Below are 18,281 nucleotides of genomic sequence, written 5' to 3' on the forward strand. Positions count from 1 at the left end.
GAACTAAGTAATGAGCTAGCCCCAGTGTTCAAAATACTCTTTCAGGCTTCACTTAACCAGGGCAGAGTACCAAAGGACTGGAAAGAAGCTAATGTCACCCCCCTATTTAAAAAAGGAGAAAAATCTGACCCAGGAAACTACAGACCAGCATCACTTACCAGCATCACATGTAAAATCCTAGAACACATAATATGTAGCAACATCATAAACCACTTAGACAAACATAATGTCCTCACACCATACCAACATGGCTTTAGGAAAAATATAGATCATGTGAAACACAACTAATAGGACTAATTGATGATTTTTCAAAAGGTTTAGATAATAGTGAACAAATAGATGCTATCTTACTAGATTTTTCTAAGGCTTTTGACAAAGTTCACCACCATAGTTTGCTTAAAAAATTAAAATATTTTGGCATTAATGGTCCACTGCATCAGTGGATTAAAGACTTTCTGATAGGGAGAGAACAAACTGTAATAATAAATGGCTCTAAATCAACACAGATAACAGTAAACTCAGGTGTACCTCAAGGAACAGTCTTGGGTCCACTACTATTTTTAATTTACATAAATGATTTACCAAATTGCATTAGTTCAGGAACAAAAGTCAGATTATTTGCAGACGATTGCATAATATATAGAACAATAAAAACAACACAAGACACAGATATTTTACAAAGAGAATTAGATGAATTACAGAAATGGGAATCAAATTGGAGCATGTCTTTCCACCCAGAAAAATGTCAGTTGTTAAGAGTAACAAAAAAACTAAAACAAATTAATTCCACTTATCTTATTCATGGCAAACCAGTAACACAGACTAAAAACGCAAAATACCTAGGTGTTATAATAAATGAAAAACTGTCATGGAATCCACATATTGATGAAACTACAAAAAAATCAAACAAAGCATTAGGATTTATTAAAAGAAATTTCTATAAATCAAATAAGAACATAAAACTAAAATGTTATTTAACCTTGGTTAGGCCAATAATAGAATATGCATCCTCTGTTTGGGACCCCTCAACTCAAGAAAACATTAAGAAACTAGAACAGACACAAAATAGAGCAGTGAGATTCATAACAAACGAATATTCACATTTGACTAGAGTAACACCTTTAGTAAAATCACTAAATTTAGAAAGCCTTCAGGACAGAAGACTCAAAAGTAAAGTAGCAATAATACATAAAACACTGAACCATAATCTTCAAATACAAAAACAAAATTTAATTAAATACTCTGAAAGACACAAAGATAAAGGCACATTCCTCGTCCCATATGCTAGGACAAATTTGTACAAATACTCCTTCTTCCCTAGTGCTATTAGAGCATGGAATGGGTTGCCTGAGCTAGCCAGGAAAACCAGTGACTTGGCAGAATTTAAGTCATTGGTTAATATGCATGACCAAATGCATGACGCGTAGGACGTAATCATCTTCTTTTTTTGAAGTAACGTCTGTATTATATAAGTTAAGATAAGACACTCCATAGAAGAAAACTGGTGCCATGTCTCTAGGGTTGAACACAAAAGAAATGTCACTAACCTCCACTGCTTTCCCCTTGGGCACTGTGCCATCTCTAGACTTCTGGTAAAACTCTAATCTGTTGGGGTACAGCTTTAAGTGTTTTTTAGACCAGGACTGGTTGAAAGGGCCACCTAATTTGAGAACCTCTCCTTCAACAATGCAGTCTGTTGGCCCAGCTGAAAAATTACATTAAAAATTGAAACAAAAGTACTCAGAAAAGTTTTCATTTTTAAAAATGTAAACAACTTCTGAAGTTCTAAGGAATATTCTAGAATGAGTGGTAAAGCACTTAGCCTAGAAGTTTCAGGTTTAAATACCAGTGAAGACTGGAATTTAATTTCAAAATTTAGCTTTTTTTTAGAATGCCTGAGTCTACCCTTTCTAATGGGTACCTGACATTAGTTGGGGAAAGTAAAGCCAATTGGTCATTATCTGGCCCCATAACACACTCATTAGCTGCCCGCCATAGAAGGAGATGACCTTTAAATCATCTGCCCTAGAGAGCGCAAGGGATAAAAATCCCATCTGATGAAAGCTGAAGTCCTCTAGAGCTCTGATGTGCTCAACCTTCAACTATTTCTCGCACTTCGCATCTCTACAAGACATTGAACAAAGTCTACCAAGCCCTCACAAAATGTGATTTCCCATCAGCACTGTTCCTAGTTACGACAAAGTTTCAGGACTAGCCAGGCTCACCTAGATCCACTTCATCTCCCTTGGGTTTCTGTTTACGTTTCTGTTCCAGCTTGTCAGTGTCTGCGTTGATGGCATCAAACACAGTCTCGGCCACTTCGTGTTGCCACCTCTCAGACACAACCAGAGGAAAATTTTTGTACAAGTCCTGGTCAGCTTCAGTCAGCTACATCAAAAAAACAAAAAAACAGATATAGATTCAAATGTTAAGTCCAAGAAAATTTGACTGGGAGAAATCCTTGGCTTTTGGTACATTTATATATCAGCCTGATAGTGACTGACATTTTGGTCTTCACCACCAAAGCATTATCATAGCTAGTATCACATCTTATTAACTACTAGCTAATATCACATACTGTTAAATACTAGCTAATATCACATCTTGTTATCTCCTGGCCATACATCCCTTTTAAGATAAGATAATTTTTATGGGTCCAAACAAATGGAAATTCAGTTTGACTACAATTGACCACCTCAGCGTAGCTACTGCAACAATAGCAATATAAATGGAAATACAAAACAAATTTTGCACAAAAACACATACACACTCATAACCAGCACTTTAAGAATTAAACTTGTAACACTCTGACTGAAAGTGGGATAAAGGAGTTTTGAAATCTGTTTTAGTCCTAATGGAAAGGAGATGACCACTTTGTCCAGATCTGATGTAACAGTGGTTTAATGAGTGCAGGTTGTCTTTAAGGATTGTGTTGTGTTTTGGAAAGGCATCTTCAAGAGATGGAAGCTGTGTCTGAGTAATATATAATGCTTCTTTTATTAGTCTATTTAATCTGTCTTTGTGCCAGTGAAGTATTACCATACCAGCAGGTGATGGCAAAGTAAATTAGACAACTGATGGTTGCTATACAGAAAATATTGATTATTGTTTTGTTGATTTTAAATTTTCTAAGCTTTCTAAGATAGAAAAGTTGTTGATACATTTTGGTGTAAAGGTTTTGACAGTGTTCAATCCATTTCAGTTTGTTGTTGCTGGTTGTGCCTAGGTATTCATATTTTTCACTTGGTCTATTGTTTGATTGTTTATCTGAATCTCTGCAAGACGACCTTAATGTTTCCTAAAATCTATTTTCATTTCTTAAGTTTTCTGAACATTTCAAATGAGAAAGTTGTGATTACACCATTGGTAAAAAGTGTTAATCGTAGAATGATACAGAATTCCGTCACCTGTGATTGTTGTCTAATGGTGTTTTATGGACAAAAATTGTATGACTGACCTTCATTTTGATTGGTGGATTTTTTAAAATTGATCTTATTTAAATTGTTCAGGCAGGGAACTATAAAAACAGCCCCTATAACCCTTACTTGATTTTTTTTTTTATTACTTCAGCTGTTTAAACAACTGAAGTTTCCCTGGAGCTGATTGGCTCTGACCTTATTAATTAAATGAACAAATAAAAATTGGGCTCTTAAACATACATGCCATCTAAAGCTGTGATTTTTTATGTACCATCAAACTAATACCAAGTTTTCCTTGCCTATCATATACATTCCAGAGACCTATCTCATCTTTAGACCAAAACAAACAATTAGAAAGTAGCCACAAATACTTAGATAGTCCAAGATAAGTCAAAATCAACTTTGATATAATACACTAGACCAACTGATCACCACACTCAATCCAAAATTGTCAAGTTTACCTTAATTCCTTTAGTGTCCTCCTCATCAAATGATCCAATATCAAACGCATCGGCTGCATTGACCTCTCCTTTTGGTGGTATCAACGGTGGGGAATATTTCTGGAGGTAGACTTGGACCCAATCAATACCTTTGAAAAAGGGATGCTCCTTCACTTCCTGAGCTCTAAAGTGAGTTTGATCAAAGTAAAAAAATAAAACAACTGAAAGTGTCATAGCAGCTTGTGCTAGCCAAATGTAGAAACCAACAAGAAAAATACCAAAAAAAAATCTTTTTAAAAAAACAAACAAACCTTATCTGAGATTAAGAACTCTTCCCTTACAGTTATATGTAATCAATAATGTGGAAATTATTTCCCTTAGTTAATATCAAGAAAATATTTAATTATCAATAATTAATTGAATAATTGGTAATTTGGTACAATAAATAATTACTTCAAGTTGTGTGTACTCAGGGGGGCCCTAAAAAATCTGAAATTCAAAATGCCAGTCTTCACCCAGAATTCTTCACCAGGTCCCCAGGTTCGGAAGCCAAACGCTTATCCGTTCAGCGACCGCGCCTTCTATATCTTCACAACGAACAATAATAAAGCAACATACCATATGACAGAAAAGGAGTGATTAAACCTCTACACTTGTTCAGAATAGAGGTAATGATTATTTTTAATGCAAGTTTTTCTCTTGGTTTGTTCTTTGGCTTGATCATCATGAATGAACTTTTTTAAGCCACTTAAGTACATTTAGCAGTCAAGTTTTAAAACTATGTACTCATTTTTTTAAAATTACTTCCCTTTACTTTACAAATCCAACCATTGAATACAAATAGAAAACCTGTTCACAATGACTAGGTGTTTACTATTGAAGCAAGATGATTTGGCACAGTCATTTTGTTTTAGGCACATTATATAGGCTTGTTTTTTAGTCATTTTCTTTTAGGTACATTATAAGTGCTTATTTTTACAAAATGATACATATCTATGTTTGGTGTGTGTGTCTCTTCAAGTTTATTTCTGCCCATTGGATTTAAGTTTGTTGTGTAATTATTGTCATTTCTCTTAATATCACAAAAGTTTCATATTGTCCATTAACTTATGTGGCTTATAATGTTGTAGAGGTTTCATATTAAATAATGTGGCTTATTTTATACATATACATGTCTTTGTGTTTCTAACAATTATCTTCAATTAGCCTGAAATTTTCCCATGTTTATCTTGAAGAATATTATTTTCAACCATATTGTCCAAAGTTATTATGAAAATTTACAAACAAAACAAAGTGAAATGATTGGGAAAGAAAAAATAAATTGATGTAATTTTTAGCTCTAAAATAATAATTAATATTAATAATAAAAAATAACTATTGTTTAATTTATGTCCATCTAAATATTAAAATTAAAAAAAAAACAGATGGATGTCATCTTGTGTGTTTAGGGAAAGCATGTCAAAACTGGGATCTCAGGTAGGAATGTGACCTTTCATAATTTAGGATATTTATTCATCAAATAAGCTAAACCTTTATTAAATCTTCTTTTTTCTTGTGTATACTGTATACTATGGTATCAAATAGTGAAAGAATGTTTGCTTAAAAAAAATGTTTTGAAAAATTATCGTTAGAGCTTCTAGTGCCAAAAAGGCTGGCACCAAAAGGTCATGCACAGGTTCACTAAAACCTCTTGGTATAGACTTTGCACACTATCCATAGCAAACTGTCACCTGACGTCGTGCCAATATCACCGTTGGGCGTATACGTACCCCCTTCCTCTGCAGCCAATCCTGTCCTCCACATCTCTCCGCAGCAGGCCCTCTAGGACACTCTTCATTTCTATAGACATGGTGTCAGGTAAATCAACATTCTGTAAGGACAGGGAGATTAGTTGAATACACAGTTCTTCTAGAGTGGAAGCACGTGTGTGTGTGTCCACAGACCATTCATGATTTGCCTTGGTTTTAACAGTTTTTAGGCCAATCTTCTGATTATATGATTGAGTTATTACCAATCTGAACTAACATTTACATTTATTTGGATAATGCAAAATAATACAGTTTCAATGGAAACTATAGATCAGCTCAAATACTTGAATCATTCCTATAATAAATATTCAAAGATATTTTTTTTTTTTCTCAATACATTAACATTTCTTGAAGAATTAGCTGGACACTGCTTTCAATGAGTTTTGCAATATCTAATTTATTATTATTATTATTAAAACTAATCAATGTCTACTTAAATATTGTTATACTTAAAAACTAAAGACTAATCATGCATGTTGGAGACATTACTTGACAATCGGAAAAAAAAAAGAAGAAAAGAGACTAAATCTATACACCATTTATCTAATATGAATATAGCTACACATCCAATTAGAAAAGTTCACAGTATATAATGACACACAAGCTTCAGAAACAAGAAAAAAAAAACTAAAGCAGATCAAGAGGGCCAAGGATTTATGTGCATTGTGCCAAAGTTTAGAAAGCTCTATATAGTTCTCAGCTCAGCAGCGTTAACTCCACAAGATGACAGACTCAAAACTCTGATGATCAAGTAAACAAAAAACCTACAAACATAACCCAAACAAATACATAGAACAAAACATCATTCTATAAGAACTAACTCCTAAGACTAGATGTCGACTAGATGTTCTCATGCTCCATGATTCTCCCATGCAAAGACTAGGACACTCTGCTTGTTCCTATATCACAACCTTATTTTACTTTTCAACGTTACTCAAAGAAATGCTAAGATTTATGCAGTTTTTCAAAATCCATTTTAAGAATGAAATCTAGATGAGACACTTTTTTCATATGAGTGAATCCGAGACAGTTTCAACTGTGTCTTCCTCTAAATGAAGATTGATTATTAAGCTGATATCCACAACTTTTACAAGATAAGAAGAAATGAAAATGAGTGGGGCTAAAGCATGGTCCACAAGGCCAGTTAGCCATCTGAGAATTCAATCAAAATGAAGGCACAATCATTACAAACTCAAGCTGGGAGAAATCCAGACCAGTACATCAACATCAGCAATTAATCACAAACACTAAGCATTTTATCACAAACACTTAACATTTGATCACAAACAGCATTTTATCACAAACACTTAGAAGGCATTTTAACAAGTACATTAGATTGTTCATCAGGTAACATTTAGGATTTCAAACCTCATTTCTAAGCCTAGCCATGAAAAAAAAAGATATTTCTTTGGAAAAGTGAAAGTCAATGAGAATATTCCCTGAAGAAATAGCCAGTGGTAAAGAGGAAACAATGGCTGAAAAAAGACTCACAACACAATATGTATTACACATATAGATGTTAGTATAAAGAAAAAAAAACATTGATAAGAAAAAGCGTGCAAAACAAACTTGTGAAAAATCCAATAAATTGTCGTACCGATGGACCTACCATTGTCATAGTCATGCGATCTATCTCATGCTTATCTTTGGTCTTGTGTTGTCTGAATGGACTGTGACTGAAAAGAACGTCAATATTTGAACTTCAATACAAGGTTTCTCAACAGTGTGACTAATTATATTTCATTAATAATTAAAAGTACCCACCTTTTTCTTATTTAAAAAAAAGCATGTCTTTAAAAGTCAAGTCAAAATAGTATAGCAACAGATAGTGAATCTATTAATCTATGCAAGTGAAGAAGCTGTTCTATCAAAATTATAATACATTTTCCTAAAAAGAGTAATCTGCCTTGGACTTAGGATTGTACACCTTACTCCAAAGCAGTTGGTATTCTGACCCTGTTTAAGATTAGGCACCAGAGATGATTGTTCACCACTGATTTGTGTGTTAATAATATCTCAAGACTTTAATATGTCGTTTAGTTGGTTCCCCTTGAACACCAAGAGTTCTTACTGGGAGAAGTGTTAGGAATGTCAGTAAATGTAACACTTCTTTATTGACTCAACATCACAGCATCTTAAGTCCTTCCATTGAAAGATAATATATACATCTAATTCAAATCAAAAGCTTATTGTAAAAGGTTAGTTGAGTAGTCCTATGAAACTAGCCCTGTAAGTAACTAGACTTCCCCCTTCCCCGCCCCCTCTCTTTCATTTAGTGAAGGATGTCACTGCACCTGTTGCATCACAAGGCTCTTAATCTCATTGGGACTATTAACAATACATAAATCATTGCACAATACTTGCTAGAAAGATCTTATTTTAAATTTCAGAATCAGTAAACACAAACATATACTTGTTTCTTCCTTCTTATATTCAACATGCATCAACACCACTTTACACAGACGCACCACTCTACATAGATGCACCACTCTACACAGAAGCACCACTCTACATAGATGCACCCCTTTACACAGAAGCACCACTCTACATAGATGCACCCCTTTAAACAGAAGCACCACTCTACATAGATGCACCACTTTACACAGATGCACCACTCACTCTACATAGATGCACCACTTTACACAGATGCACCACTTTACACAGACGCACCACTCACTATACATAGATGCACCACTTTGCACAGATGCACCACTTTGCACAGATGCACCACTCACTCTACATAGATGCACCACTTTACACAGACACACCACTCACTCTATATAGATGCACCACTTTGCACAGACGCACCACTCACTCTACATAGATGCACACTTTACACAGACGCACCACTCACTCTACATAGATGCACAACTTTACACAGACGCACCACTCACTCTACATAGATGCACCACTCACCCTACATAGATGCACCACTTTACACAGAAGCACCACTCTACACAGACGCACCACTCTACACAGATGCACCACACTTCATAGATGCACCACTCTAGCTCCACATCAATCTCCCGCAGTAACAAATACACTTTAATGGGGTGGGAATTAAAAGTTCCTTAGTTCGGGGAGGTTTGTGTGCATGTGTATGTGGTGTGGAGGATGGTATACCAGTACTTCTTTTATCTTACCCTTTGAGCAACTTGTACAGCATACAACCAAATGAAAACCAGTCAGCACTAGAGTCATAAGCTGTTCCTTTCTGTAACACTTCTGGTGCCATGTAACCATGTGTCCCTCTAGTGACAGAGAAAAAAAAGACTTCCATATTCACACACAATGGCATCAACAGTTACTTATTTTTTAACTCTTTCCTAATTAACGATAGATACCATCGTTGATTTGATTCCATTAAATTAAATTAATTTTTGGTTTTATAAACTTTAATTTTTGTTACCAGTATATAAAAAGACCATGCATTCTCCTATTATACCAAAAGTGACATTTTCAGATAACATTCAAAAATGTTATTGAAGTTTAATGATAACAGGGTAGAATGTTCAAATTTGAAAAATGAACAATTCTGTCAGAACATGGAAAATAATTATGGAGATGAAGAGTTAAGCCCTAAAATGGACTCGTTTGGAAACAAAAATGTCAGCGTACAAAAAAAGGGGGAGGGGAAGTTCAATATTTATATAAACAAATACCTGTTGTTTTTTTTAACTAAAAAAAAATAAACTCATAGACTTGAAAATGTTTGCCTAACAAAATATAGAAATTCTCCATTCCAAAACATTAGTTATTTATTTGATAAAGATGAAATATGTTTGTTCCAAGACTACTGTGGTGACTATGGTTGTATATAATATTGTAAACAACACTTGAGAGAATCTTGGGTGTAAGATTTAAAGAATTCTATGTTTATTTATTATTATTTCATTGGTACATTGGTTGGGACAGAGTGACAGCACTTGGAGTTTTGTTATTGTTGTCAGAGGCCTGAATTATGGAGCCTAGTCGTAAAGTATAAAAATATAGAAGTCAGTTGTCATAATTGTGTATATATTTCCTAGTTAACACTTGATGTGTTGTCTACAACTACAGTTACCCTGATTACTTTGATTAAAGTTATATTTTTGTTGTTAATTCATCTCTGGCCTCTCTTTAAGTTATTGAAGGAAGTATTTTATGTGTCAAGTATAATCCAAGTAAGAATTATCTCATTGACAAAAAGGTTTCTTCTGATGAACATCAGCGAGGGTAGGTTTTTAAAGATACTTCTAGAAAACAAAAAATTGTTCTGATTAACATCAGCCAGGGTAGGTTTCAAAGATACTTCTAGAAAACAAAAAAAAATGTTCTGATTAACATTTTGTGTGACAAATCTAATCTAAAAATGTAGTTTGAACATTCATTTGGACCCCTGAAATGTCTGAACTCAAGTAAGAAGTCTGAAAGCCAATCTTTAAAAAAAAATCTACTTACACACTAGCATGTGGTTTCTTCTTTGAAAAGTCACATGCCAACCCAAGATCTGAGATCCTTACATGGCCGTTTTCATCCAGTAAGATATTGGCTGGCTGAAATAGAAATATTGATAGTCTTGAACTAAACATCTAAAAGTAGAATCAGTACAAGTGAAATAGGAAAGGTGTGTGGGCATGTCTCTGGGGAGCGTCACTTCTTTACTATTGCATACATGACATTTTTGTTATTCTGGCCACATGGGAAATCTTGTCTTGACTTTCTTTTCTATTGTCGACTAAATCAAAAGAGTTTGGAGTAGTCTTGTATGATTTGAAAAGAACAACGTAACTGTTTAGAAATGAACTGAACTCAAGTCATTGGGCACACAAAACACACACACACACAAATGTTTTATATTGATCTTCAATTATTTTTATTTTTTTATTTCATTGCACAACTTAGTATGGTAATAAACAAAATCTTGTTGACATAAATTAAAATGAGTCCAGAACTAATCTCAGAGATGCCTACAGCCATCAAGAACTTGCTATGTTTACAACTATAGCGAACAAAAAATCTAATCAGGTCTTTTTTTTTTGTTTGTTTTTGTCCTCGCTGTTGTTTAAAGGGGAGGAGCTTATTCATTTGTGATGACAACTTCCTGTTTGAAAAGTACTGGCCACAAATTTATATCCAGCTCATTTTAACACAACTAACAGTTTGAAATGAATCATAAAGAAAAAACCTAAAGATGGTAACTCTCTTTCTGAAATCCAATGTTTTATGGAGGCTATAAAAGCCAGCGGGTCAATGGCCTTAGCCCCTGGATGCCAGGAATTGATTTTTTTTTTCCCCACTCTGTTTTTCTCTCTGTCCTATCTACTCATTTATTTTTCATCATTCAGCCAACATTTATAGTTCAATATTTAAATTAAAAAAAAAAAAATACAATCTTGTACTCTGTGAGTAGTCTCAACAGGAAGAAAAGTTGTTTTCTTGTTCCTTTTGTGACTTTACAATGCGTCTTATTTCCCCACAAACACACAACTTTGTTCAGCTCAACAACTTTTAATCTAGATTCCAATAGCTGGAGCTTGACAACAGCTAGAAAGGACAGGAGATAATAATACGTCTTGATAGACAATAATAAGTTTTGATGACAGGTGGCACGATCGTGGTAGGCAACAGAATGATAACAAAGGTGGCGTAAATGGTTCAGTGGGATAGGCAGAGAAGACTATCTGTGGAGGGCTGCAATGCTATGTCAGAATGTGACTTCACAAGCATTTTTAGTGAACAAGTTGGGAATGTCTTAAACTGTGGAAACTTTGTGCAATTACCAAAATTCAAAGGGAAAAAAAACAACAAGTTTCTCAACTCTTTCTCACCTGATGATACCAATGTTGAAATGAACCCATTAAATTCAATTTTGATTTTATAAACTTTAAGTTGTGTTATATGACTATATATATATATATCTATATAACTGCACTATTCTATAATTATATACCTAATATAACATTTTCTGATTACATACAAAAAAGTTATCGAAGTTTATTTGGAGCATGTAGTGAAACAAAAATGAGCAAAATTAATAATTCCATCAGAACGTGGAAAATAATTACGGAGCAAAAGAGTTAATTTCTAGTGTTTCATGATCTTCAAAGCTTGACTGCAGAAATTTCAGATGACTAAATGGCTTAAGGGGGCATTAGTTCATGACTTTTAAGTCAAAATGAATTTTAAACTCTATGGTCAACAAAAAATGTGTATTTCTTAATAATAAAAATAGAGAATTCTTTGAAGGCTACACAAATTAAACAGAGGAACACTATAAATAAGCAAGAAAATGAAATGTCTATGAGAATTTCCACAGCTTCTTCATAATGACATTATATACAGCAAGTGTATCTCTTTAAAGATGAAGTGAACAATGATACCACCCTATATATATCAAATGCTTGGATCAAGGGGTGCAAGAGTCATGTGCAAGAATTATGAACATGTATCAGCATTTCAGCTTTGAAGGATATGTGTTTGTTGAGATCCAATGTATGCATACTTGTATACTATGCGGACTTTCCATTCAAGAACTACACAGATTTACTGATGACTGCCAAGCAGGGTGGAGGGGGGGGGGTGCTTTATTATTACACCAACCACTAAAATACTTGTCAACCATTAAACTTAAGAAAATGGTGAAATTCTAATTCGTAGTTTTATCTATCTATCTATGAGACTTATTTCCACCACAAGTCCTTAAGGGTGCACCATCTAACAAGAAAACCCAAACTCAGTACATACTGATTATCTTAAGCTCTGTACACCACATAGCTGCCTTTGTGAATGCTCACCTTAAGATCTCTGTACACCACATATCTGCTGTGCATGTGCTCTAAGCCCAAAATCACTTCTGCAGCGTAGAACCGGACCTCCTTCTCTGTGAAGACACCATGCTGTGAGAGGTGATAATGTAAGTCCCCACCATTCATCAGGTCAAGAATAAAACAGAGTTTCTCTGGTGTTTGAAATGCATATGTCATGCACACAATAAATGGACTGCCCTCCTACAAAAGGAAGAAACAAACAAAAAAAAAAACAATGAAGATAATGCTATAAAAAAAAAACCAAAATAACATGTCAACAAAGAACAAAGTCAAACACCCGAGCTTTGAAACACAAACATGTCTAGCAGAAGAACTTTCAAACACAAATATGTTAAGACACATGAACATTGTAACACAAACATGTCCAACGCAAAAACTTTTAAACAAAAAATGAGCTAACATTTTAAGATAAGTTGAGAAAAATGATCCAACTTCTTAAATAATGTTTTAAGATTGGGAATGTCCATTAAAAAATTTATACAAATTATTTTCAAGTTTAAATATATATTGTTTCTATTTTGATTGAGATGCATAAAGTAGCTTCCTGGTTGGAAGCCAAATTACTGCCCATTGACCCTCATCTATAGGTCACTACTTAGATAACCATCCCAAAGTATTATCCACCCTGTCACACTGACCATTCTTCTCAACCACACTGTTCATCCCACACTTGTGTCCACTCTACCACCATGACCAATGACCACCTCACACTTGTGTCCACTACCATTATGACTACTTCACACTTGAGTCCACTCTAGCCCAATGACCACCCCACACTTGTGTCCACTACCATAAAAATTCATAATGAATCCCACTCTACCAAAATAACACCCCCACACCTGAGTCTACTCTACCACAATGACCACCCCAGTCCAATATTTAAGTATATATCTCTCCCCCCTTCACAGTCCACAAGACCTGAATCAATAATTAACTCAATAGTTCTACTAAACCTTTTTTTTTTTTTAAATCCTTTTCAGACAACATGCAAGATGGCACTTTATATGCAATTACCACATTTCACCTGTTTGCATTCATTTCAAACCAACTTAAAACTAATTTTGTTTATGTGTTAGACTGTCAGCAACTAGTATGGGTGTGCGGAGGTGGGGATCAATTGAACTGAAGAAATAACAACTAATTGAACTAATTAGAGATCAACAATTTGGTTCCAGGTGTAAGGCAAGCATGATTGGATGCCAGTATCTGAAGAGAAGAAACTAGCTAACTTCTTCCCCTACAGCTTGAGCACACCATGGGCTCTAGTCCTTAGCCAAGCTACTATTTAAGTGTCAATGTATTAAAATGTTGTATTGACCGAGTGCTGTCTCAACTATTCTACTACAATAACATGTTTGAAGTTGTGTCCAAGCTAGTTTATACCCACACTGAGGACCCCTCAACTCAAGAAAACATTAAGAAACTGGAACAGACACAAAATAGAGCAGTGAGATTCATAACAAACGAATATTCACATTTGACTAGAGTAACACCTTTAGTAAAATCACTAAATTTAGAAAGCCTTCAGGACAGAAGGCTCAAAAGTAAAGTAGCAATCATACATAAAACACTGAACCATAATCTTCAAATACAAAAACTAAATTTAATAAAATACTCTGAAATACACAAAAATAAAGGCACATTCCTCGCCCCATATGCTAGGACAAATTTGTACAAATACTCCTTCTTCCCTAGTGCTATTAGAGCATGGAATGGGTTGCCAGAGCTAGCCAGGAAAACCAGTGACTTGGCTGAATTTAGGTCATTGGTTAATATGCATGACTAAATGCATGACGCGTAGGACGTAATCATCTTCTTTTTTGAAGTAAGGTCTGTATTATATAAGATAAGATGAGGTCATATCAAAGCTATTTTATGCCCACACTCAAGAAGTAGCGTGCAAGCTATTATTTATACACACCCAAGTGATTGAGATTTCAACTATATTCATTCTAGACAAAGCTGTGTATTTGTAATAAGTTTTAAATTTAAAACCTAAAAGAGTTCAAACCTTTTTATAAGAAAAATAAATAAGAGTTAAAAGATTTGTTGGGAGGGAAAAAAATCAAAGCTACAAACTGTACACCCTTGGCAAATAGGTGCTAAAATGTGAAGTTATTTAGAACAACTATGGAAGGAGATAGCATTAACAGTTCAGCCTCTATATTCTACTACAGAGAAGAGCAAATCTTGTGACTTTATTCAGCAAGCCTGTACATTCACTACTTCTGCAGCAAATACTACAGTGGAGGGAGTACAAAGAAAAGCTGGCTGGGCAGATTAAAAGAATGAACCAGCCCTTCTCTTGATATCCTGCTTTGAACAACTACTGACTTGGAAAAAGAGGGATTTGGTTAGGACAAAGTCAAAGGACAAAGATGATGATGATTTAAATGACAAATCTGTATGTGTTGAAAAATGATAGAAATGGTTTATTCATGCAGACATAGGAATAGTAGAACAATATAGTATATTTATCATTGGCATAACTGGGTTGCATTCCTACATGGAATGTTTACAGTGAAACTGGTGTGAACTTTGTTCTAATGTTTTATTTTCTATAATGCACAAAATTGAAGACAAATTTCCTAATGGATAATCAATTGATTGTTATTAAATGTATGTTGCATATGTGTATATTGCCCAATGTATGTTATATGTGTATTTTGTATGCATATTTTGTTCAATGTATTTCTCTCTTATTGTCAATGAAAGTTTGTGTTTATTTTTTCTCTTAGGGCTGAAGTCCATCAATGTTTGTTTCTTCTAGTTTCTTCAATGACTTCTAGTATTCTGTTTAGACCTAAACAAACAATGAAGCAGTATCATTTGAGTCCATCTCTAGGTTCAGCCTGTCTGACCAAGCCGCATGACTACTCACTGTGAGGCCTCTGGACTTAGGAAAGGTAAGACCCCAACCTGGTCCTTGCCTACAGCATTGTGACAAAGAGGTCAAATGTTGTGACAACATTGTGCTGTTCTGTCAATGTAACAGTAACAATGTAACAGTGACAATGTAACAGTAACAATGTTTCGTAGAATGTCATCACTTCCTGAAAAACCTTTTCTTTTTTTTTTAATACGTACATTACATCTGACTACAAATACAAGCCCAAGAGGAAGGGGAGATAATGCATGTAACAGTGGAGACATGGGGAAAGGGGGGAGGGGGGGGGCGAAGGACAGCCCTGCAGTCAATGTGAGGAGGCCATCGATCTGTCAGCCAACTGTTGATTCCAATGCCCCGGCCATGTGCATTATTGAGTGAGTCACAAGGCCAAACGAGAGCGAGTTACTACTGACACACATACACACAGATCTGTAATAGAGCAAAGTGTCACAGGGCCAGGGAAGCAGACACAGACACACACATTCAGTGGACAGCCACGATTGCGTTCAGTGAAGCATGTAGAACTATCAACACAATTACCGCAGACAGAAAATAGATTCTGACACGGCTCTATTACGTTTGGTCGTGCCCCCCCCCCCCCCCAGACAATGAAGATTGGCCGAGTGAAGGGCATTCAAATATGTCCAACCAGAGAGGTCAAATTAAGGTCGAATGTGCCTTGAAAACTTGGAAGGACCCCCGCCCCTTCTTTTTCCCTTTTACACACACAACCAAGTTTTTAAAAAGTAAAGCTTCCCTTTCAGACCTTGTGGTCTCTAGGGCAGATGATGTAAAGGTCATCTGTTTCTGTGGCCTACGGTTAACGAGGGTGTCATGTGACCAGCACAACGACCAACCGCCTTTACTTTAGCCCAACTAATGTCAGGTACCCATTCAAGCTGGGTGGACTCAGAGGCGCCCAAAGATCCCGGAACCAAAAAATCCCAGTCTCCACCAGGTATTTGAACCCGGGACCCCCGGTTCGGAAGCCAAGCGCTTTACCACTCAGCCAGCGCGTCTCCTACACAACCATGTACCGAAGCCAAAAAGAAATGAACATTTCCTGTGATGCATAGATCTATATATATATAGCAGCTGGACCTTCTTCTGAATGAGTGTTATACATCAACGTAGCGGGGAGTCGATGTTGATGAGAGACAGCAATACTTATGCACACACACACACACCACTCCAGAATCTACAACCGTAGGCCTACATTTGCTGAACACTTCCACGAGCAGATCTTCTGTTGTAGTGTTGGAGATGCAGACAAGCGAGGCAGGGCGATTTGGCGCAGTGGTCATTTTGGCGTCGCGCGACCATCATATAGGCTATTTTATTGATATATATATATATATATATATATATATATATATATATATATATAAAGAACAATACATATCTATGTTCTGTATGTGTGTTTGTGTTCAAACGTAGTTTGTTGGGGTGAAGACAAATACTTAGTTTTGGTCCACTAGATGACTTATGGTGTAATTGTCACTTGACATCATAAAGTGTACGGGTTCTAATAGTGTTCACAAACAAAATGAGACAATGCTAGAGAGAAAAAAAAATTAGATGTACGTTCCCATCACGCAAAAAAGAAATGGTTTATTAGAAAATGTTTTATCAACTCACTCTGTCTGGTACCATTCTTAGTTCACGTTTATTCTCCCACTTCCCACTTTCGGGTCAACTTGAAAATGTGCATAAATATTTATAGTCGATAACAGGACATCAATCAATCAATCCAAAAAAATATATAGCATCGATTTTGTTTTAGATTTTTTTTTTTTTAAAGTGCGGTTTTGAAAGATATAATAATCATCTTCTTTTTTGAAGTAACGTCTGGATTATATAAGATAAGATATGGTTGCGATTTGTTCCGTTTCTTCACCATAGATAACCTTTGCTTTTTTTTTTTTTTAATGCTTTTCTTGTTTCGCTTGTTTAGTGTTATGGTATCGACTACTATAGTAGAACTTTTACAACCATGAAAACTGATGAGTAACATCCTGTGCCGCACTCATCGCCTTCATTATATTGGGAGAGGCGGGGTGGTGGGAAGCAGGTCAATCTCGTGGCGTATCGGATAGTTCGCGATCTTTACTCATGAACTACGCAAAGCCTGTATTAAAGTTTTTTGCTGAGGAGGAATGTATATTATAGAGACTAAAGTATGGCACTGTAGAGCGGGGAACTATTCTCTATATATATATGTCAGAGCTGCTCGCGCCGAAAGAAACAGTTGTGCCGAAAACATCGAGCTATGTTTCCTAGGTTTAATCTCGATCAATATTTGGCTCTCGAAAAAACACAACCACCACCCTTTAGAAAGAGCGCCGCCCGATCACGAGTCAGGTTCGTCATACCCCCCTCCCCATTAGACCCGAGTAAAGTCTCTAGACATTACAGACACAGTGCCGGAGCAAGAAAGAGCTTAATGACCAATCGAGGCCGGGCCATTACAAGAAAACAAAAATTGAAATTACCGAATAAATATAAAGAATTGTATTGGTGACATAACAAGTGGTACCTGTATTGAAATGACCTTTCCAAATGCACTGCTATACTCTGGATAAGTCCATTTTGGTCTTTGGCATTCAACCTCAGGACTAGTTCTTCAACCAGGGCTCAAGCCAATCAAGCTACTGCCATTGGGAGCCACGGTGGATGAGTGGTAAGCCGCTTGGCTTTCGAACCGAGGGGGTCACGGGTTCGAATTCTAGTGAGGGCTGAGATGTTTAATTTCGGTAACGTTAGGGCGCCTCCGAGTCGACCCCGCTCTAACGGGTACCTGACATTAGTTTGGAAAATGTAAAGGCGGTTGGTGTTCGTGCTGGCCACACGACACCCCCACTAACCGTGGGCCACAGAAACAGACGACCTTTGCATAGATCGCAAGGTCTGAAAGG

General features: G+C 35.8%; 1 protein-coding gene across 6 annotated transcripts in view; it reads right to left on the reverse strand.

Moving 5' to 3' along the window:
* LOC106069803 (beta-adrenergic receptor kinase 2-like) overlaps window positions 1-18,281 on the reverse strand; it is a 97,494-nt gene that overhangs the window by 9,327 nt on the left and 69,886 nt on the right. For 3 of the 6 annotated variants that reach the window (XM_056005566.1, XM_056005569.1, XM_056005570.1), the window contains 8 exons: window positions 12,444-12,656; window positions 10,108-10,202; window positions 8,811-8,918; window positions 7,277-7,343; window positions 5,629-5,729; window positions 3,881-4,043; window positions 2,226-2,388; window positions 1,548-1,705 (listed from right to left, as the gene is read on the reverse strand). In XM_056005566.1, the coding sequence (XP_055861541.1) occupies window positions 1,548-1,705; window positions 2,226-2,388; window positions 3,881-4,043; window positions 5,629-5,729; window positions 7,277-7,343; window positions 8,811-8,918; window positions 10,108-10,202; window positions 12,444-12,656 (1,068 nt within the window). Of the gene's footprint in view, window positions 1-1,547; window positions 1,706-2,225; window positions 2,389-3,880; window positions 4,044-5,628; window positions 5,730-7,264; window positions 7,344-8,810; window positions 8,919-10,107; window positions 10,203-12,443; window positions 12,657-18,281 lie in introns of all 6 variants that reach the window. The other 3 variants (XM_056005565.1, XM_056005567.1, XM_056005568.1) reach the window with 1 other exon arrangement.

The sequence above is a fragment of the Biomphalaria glabrata genome, chromosome 12 (genome assembly GCF_947242115.1).
Source record: "Biomphalaria glabrata chromosome 12, xgBioGlab47.1, whole genome shotgun sequence".
NCBI lineage: Eukaryota > Metazoa > Mollusca > Gastropoda > Planorbidae > Biomphalaria > Biomphalaria glabrata.